The sequence below is a fragment of the Octodon degus genome, unplaced genomic scaffold (genome assembly GCF_000260255.1).
Source record: "Octodon degus isolate 3935 unplaced genomic scaffold, OctDeg1.0 scaffold00109, whole genome shotgun sequence".
NCBI classification, from domain to species: Eukaryota; Metazoa; Chordata; class Mammalia; order Rodentia; family Octodontidae; genus Octodon; species Octodon degus.
Window position 1 is genome coordinate 3,674,622 of NW_004524685.1, and position 6,462 is coordinate 3,681,083.

At 35.0% G+C, this 6,462-nt stretch overlaps 1 protein-coding gene across 1 annotated transcript in view; it reads left to right on the forward strand.

Annotated features, from left to right (window-relative positions):
• Window positions 1-6,462, forward strand: part of Col24a1 (collagen type XXIV alpha 1 chain) — a 403,759-nt gene that overhangs the window by 24,996 nt on the left and 372,301 nt on the right. The window contains exon 3 of the mRNA XM_023699052.1: window positions 1,032-2,401. Within this exon, the coding sequence (XP_023554820.1) occupies window positions 1,032-2,401 (1,370 nt within the window). The remainder of the gene's footprint in view (window positions 1-1,031; window positions 2,402-6,462) is intronic.

Below are 6,462 nucleotides of genomic sequence, written 5' to 3' on the forward strand. Positions count from 1 at the left end.
AAGAGAAGAGAAGAGAAGAGAAGAGAAGAGAAGAGAAGAGAAGAGAAGAGAAGAGAAGAGAAGAGAAGAGAAGAGAAGAGAAGAGAAGAGAATTATTTGTGATTAAAACTCCAATAAAATATGGTTGCAGAAAACATTTATGTATGTAAAAAAGGCTGAAACTCTACCCACATTCTAAAGTTTTTAAACAATACTTTTCTCAATAGTATTTCCTTTGTTTTCTTTTGTTTTGTTTTTACTGGGGCTCAAACTCAGGACGTTGTGCTTGCAAGGCAGGCATTCATGCCCTGAGCTGTCTTCCCAGCCCAATATTTCCTTTAATGACATCAGTAATTTGAGATACTTCCTGAAGGAATTTGTTAATTTTTTTGCAATAAGAGGTTTTCTTGGGGCAAGAATCAGCCCTTGATATCATCAAATAAATGCAACCATTCTTTTGTGTAAGAATAGCTTACTTGACACCATAAAAAAGAGTTTATAGATTGTATAAGTTTAAGTATTTTAATTTTCAAAGAAGCAGTTTTCCTTTCCTTATTTGCTTCTCAGATTTAGAAATGTATACCCTTAGAGTTAGGTAACCTCGAACAAAGTTACTCACACTTCATAGATTAACGTGGTATATGGATTATTATTCTGTTCATTTAAATTAGCATATATATATATGTGTGTGTGTATATCAACAAAACATGAATATACATGTTGTATATATTATATTATATATATACATATATATGAGTAACAAATCATTGAAGTGGAAAAAGATGAGTGAGCTAAAACAATTTTGAACTGAATTTTGGACTAAAAGATATTGGTATGCAGATTGTTTGCATATTTATGCACATACTTTATTGAAATTATTGAATGTGACATCTTATTCTCCCTCTCCCTACCTGTTGTTACCAGAATATTATTAATAGAGCAATGCTTAATTTGGAAATCACTGTTTACACAAGGAAGATTTTTCTGATACTCAACAATGAATGCATAAGAGTAAGATTCTTTCTCTCTTTCTCTTTCTTTTTAATTTCCAGGCATAGATATTCTTCATCAACTAGGCCTTGGAGGCGCAGCCGTAAGACACGCATCCCCAGCAGCTGCCGTACCATCATCATCTACACAGTTACCTCAGGGCATCTATTTAACAGAATCAGGTGTCATTTTAAAAAATGATGCTTATATTGAGTCACCTCTCATGAAAGTTTTACCAGTCAATTTAGCACAGCCATTTACAATCTTAATTGCATTACAGTCGCATAAAGTAAATAATGCATTTTTCTTCAGTGTTAGAAATAAAAATAGACTGCAGTTAGGGGTGCAATTACTACCTAAAAAGTTAATGGTATACATCGGAGGAAAGCAATCTGTTTTTTTCAACTATAGTGTTCACGATGGACGATGGCACGCACTTGCCATTACCATTAGAAAACAAGTTGTCTCCATGTTTATTGAGTGTGGAAAGAAATATTTTAGCAGAGAGACTGTTTCAGAAGTTCAGACATTTGATTCTAACAGCGTGTTTACCCTAGGAAGTATGTATAACACTTCTGTCCATTTTGAAGGAATGGTATGTCAGTTGGATATCATCCCTTCTACAGAAGCATCTGCAGGCTACTGTGGACATGTCAAACAGCGATGTCGCCAAGCAGTTGAGCAGCAACCCGAAGCCAACCTTCCTTACACAACTATCACACCAACTAAGAGAATGGAACATTCTTCCCTGCCCCGAAGATTTGCTGAAAAAGTATTGTCAGAGATTACATTTACTGAAGAAGGCAAAAACAGGACAAATATCGTAAGTAATGATTCTACAGCAGAGCCTACGAAACAAGAATACAGGATCCTAGGGTCTCAGCTAACTTCTCTTTACTCAGGAAATCTCTCTGCTCTGGAGCACAAGGATTATGGGATTCGAAACAAAGAAACCGCCGCTGCAGAACATAGTGAGACAAATTTAAACCTGTCAATGGTCCATCCTGGCCTCAGAGAGGCGAGAATAAATATGGAGGAAAAATTTAGTTCTCTGTTAAACATATCCAACAACATCACACAACATGATGCAGAAAGTAGTCTCTCACTGTTTAAGAAGATGTCATCTCTTGTTCCATATACAAAACAAGATACAATTACTAATCTCAAGAAGGCTATCACAACAAATTTACACACTAATGAGCTCTTGGAAATGGAACAGATTTTAAATACAAGCCTGTATAAACTGACACATGATCCATCTGTGGATAATCACCTTGATTCAAGGAAGGAAGGTGAATTTTATTCTGATGCTACGTATCTCATTGAACATAACAACGAAACTGAGCTTTATGATTATTATTATTATGAGGATCTGAACACAGTTCTTGAAATGGAGTATCTGAGAGGGCCAAAAGGGGACCCTGGACCTCCCGTAAGTTGTTTTTTAAAATGTTTGAATGAACTAACTATACATTAATGTTTTAATGCACCAATTATACATGTAATCTCAGGCTGTACAATGTAGAACCAATGAGATTTGGCATAGAAATGTCCCAACACAGCAATTGAATTCTAGTTGCTAAGATGCACTTATTGAATGCAGCTCTGGCTCAAATATTATACTTTTTCTAAAAAAATTGGCAGCCTTGAGAAGGTTAATTCTGGGTAAACTATATGTTTTTGCTTGTTCAACTGAAATCCAACCAGGAAATTAACAGGTTTATGCAGATTATCTTTCTTTAAATAAAAAAGGAACAATCTTAACACATAGTTATATTAAAAAAGAATATGTAAAAGTTATGGTACATTAAAGAAAAATGTACTATACCAATTATTCCTTCAACAAAACAGCATTAAATAGATTAACATACTGTAATCATTGTTATGCAGAAATTATATAGTCAATTACTTACTGAGAAAAATAACTCCTTGATATTATTATTTTAATGAAGCATTTCCATTCTCATGAAGAGAAACATGTATCATTATCTCATCAGTGATATAATCAATTTACATTTAGGGATAAAGAAAGGCTCAACCTATCTAATACAAATAGCCAGTATACACTGGGAGAAAAAAAATCAGCCTGTCAAGTGGAAAAAAAGCCCTCAGCCAAGCTACTTGTTAAATAATATGTAAGCAAAACTGTGAGATGATACACTGAATTTTTCAGCTGATTTTTATTATGCAAGTGAAATTCAAGATTAATTTGAAATCATCTAACATCCTTTTAAAGCCACTTAAAATCTTTTTAAAGCCATTTAAAATTACAATATTATAAACACTGTGTTTGCCTTTCATACTTATGGAACTTAAGTAATTTACCCATGTCTTTAGAAATTAATTTTCAAAACTGCAAACATACTGAAATACATCTTAAAGTACCTATTTAAGGAAAATAAAATTCGAGTCATTGATTTAATTCTAGAAATCACAGAATGAGACAAGATGACATCACATTTTCTTAGACTGTATTTCTCTTGTGGTTATTACTTGAAGCAATTTGATAGAGATGAAACTACTCTAACTAGAATAAATGGTTAAAGATTAAAATTAAATCTAAAGAGTATCTTATTAAGAAACATAAACTCAGGCTGGCCAGATAGCTCAGCAGTCTAAAGCACCTGCTTAGGCAGAGCCCAGTGACCTGGGGTCCATCCCCTGCCTACCGTGCCGTACTGGGCCTGTCTCTGGGACACACTGAGATGGTGATTGAGACTGGGCATGGTGGCACGTACCTGTAATCCCAATACTTGGGAGGCTGAAAACAGGAGAATCACTACAAGTCCGATCTATGTAGTGAGACCCTGTAAACCCTGTAGATCCTTTAGACCCTGTGTTGAATACATAAAAAAGAAACATAACCTTTCCAACTATTATAATTAATTATCAATGTATTAATCATCAAATTGAATTATTGGGCAAGTCTCATTAAAGCAAGAGTTTCCTAAGCCATTTACTTTGTTCAGAAAAAGTCAGGATGATGGGATAAACAATAATCTTTTCTGTAAGTTCCAAGATAATCATTTAGCTTCAGGTAGGTGAAGCAATCAACCTCAACAGAGATTTGCTTGAGTCTCTTCTGAATGCAGGAATATGAAGTGTATACAGCACACTCATTGCTCAGAAAGGATTTAACATTTCCAGAAGAGCAATAAAGGAGTATACATTTATAATTGTATCTTCTGGTAAAGTAAGACAATTTCTCCTGAGAGGTACACATGTTTTATTTGGCAGAAATATTCACAGGTAAGAATAAAATATTACACTAGGAGTATCCATTGACAGTCACTTAAAACTAAGAGCAGTTCAGAAGAGGCTCTATGGACAAAATTAGCTATTCCATAGGCTTGAAGAATGGATAACATTTTGATAGGTGACAGGAGAGGGCATGTTTTTTACACAGTAGCTATCAATACCAAGCTTCTTGTGTTAAACACTCCACCATGTCCTTCACGTACATATGCCCTTTATCTAGGAAGAGCTTTCTTAGGTTATCATCCTCAATTTGTTCAAGTGAAGAGAGTTAAATTCAGAGGACTTATTTTGCTTGCCTACACCAATATTTCTGGTGAGTGATAGAGATGGAACTCAAACCCCAGAGGCAGGTTTTCTGTCTTTAAATCCCAAACTTTTTCTTGATAGGTTAATGTTAGGTAAATAAAATTCTAAGGAAGGTATCACAGGTCGTGTAGAGTCTTACCTGTCAAACTAGCAGTTCCAACTTGCCTTGTTCTTGATGAAGAATTCTGTAGACTCAAATAATGAAAAGTCAGCCTGGTAGTAGTGTCCAAAATGGACAGGAGGTTCCTGTTTCCGTATTGGAGTTATATGGATGACAAGGATGTTTCTCAGGTTGGCAGAAGTGAAAACACAAAGGGAAGGTAGGATTCACCATATATTTTGAGTTAAGATTTGAAAGAATTAGGAAATTCATTGGACCTAGAGAGAGCATGCAAAAAAAAATGAAGAAAATCAACGTGATCACCACATTATAATGCTACAGATTTGAGAATCAAGCATTCAGGCAGAGATCACAAATCTGTGAGCTCTGCAATCGTCAGATGGGCAGCAGCTTTAGATTCTCATAAAAGAGCAAACCTATGAATTGTGCATGTGAAGGATCACGGTTGCACGCTCCTTATGGGCATCTAATCCTGTTATTCTCCAACCTGCAAGCCCGTCTCTGTGGAAACACTGTCTTGCTCAAAACCAGTCCCTGGTGCCAGTAGGACGTGGCCCATTGATTTAAGAAACTGTGACTAGTTCAGTCAGTTGGAAAATTTGAAAATGCCAAAGTGGAGAAGAGAGGGCAAGGCTGGAAACCCTGATTTTGGAATCTTTCCAGTGATATTATAGTAGAAACTATATGGTTAGATTTCCTAGGAAAGGAGCTTGACACAGGATCAAGTAGAAATGCCTAAGAAGAAAATTTTGAGAAAAAATTGATCATCATTGTCAAAAGTTACAGAGAAGTCAGAGGATGGAACTGCTAAATAATGAAATCCTTTGCCTTTTATTATGGGAAAGCCAACTTCACCAAAGTTCAGCAGATGAAAGATAGACGTTAGAGGCCAAATGAGAGAATGATTGATACTTAAATTAGGAACTTTGGAGCTGGTTCTACTGTTGCTTGTTATTGTTGAAAGCCTGAGGATTTTTCCCACTTGTTATTGACTTCCTTCCCCTACATGAATTATATTTGTTTGTTTATTTGTGATACTGGGAGTTGAACTCAGGACCTTGGCAGATGCTTATGCCACTGAGCTATTTCTCCAGCCTTCCCCTACATGTATTTAATGAAGTTCTGTCCCTTTCTTAACTTATAGTTTTCTTTTTATTTAATACATAATAATTGTGCATATGTATAAGTCACACTGTGACAGTTCAATACATTTATAATATGTTGAATGATCAAACCAGGATAATTAGTGTTTCCATTTCATTATTTCTTTGTGTTTGGGGTCTTCAAACTCTTCTCTTCCAGATCTTCCTATATAGATAATAGGCTGTGGCAGACTAGTCACCCTATTGTGCTATAGATTGCAAAATCTTGTTCTTCCTAGTTGTATTTTGGTACATGTTCTCCTACCTTTCTTCAACCACTTATCCCCAATCCTTTCCAGTCTCTAGCAGTCACTATTCCACTCTTATTGATAACTCTTTTAGGTTCCATAAATGAAAAAGAATATATGTTTTTTTGGTCTGGTTTACTGTAATTACTATTTTAAATAATTTTTTGAGAAACAAATATCAATGAGACAGTTTTACAACTGATTACTAGCACATTTTCAATAATTAATAGATTGCATATTGTTGTCTTAGTGGTTATTCACTGTAGAAGATGCAGACATGATATGCTGTCTCAAACACTATTATAACAAACCTCTCTATTCATTTAATTAAGAGAATAGAGCTGTATATCTATCCTATTTTGAGTATAGAGATACAAAAGGGTCATTCATTTCTATCCCACTTTTTTGGTTAGTTTTG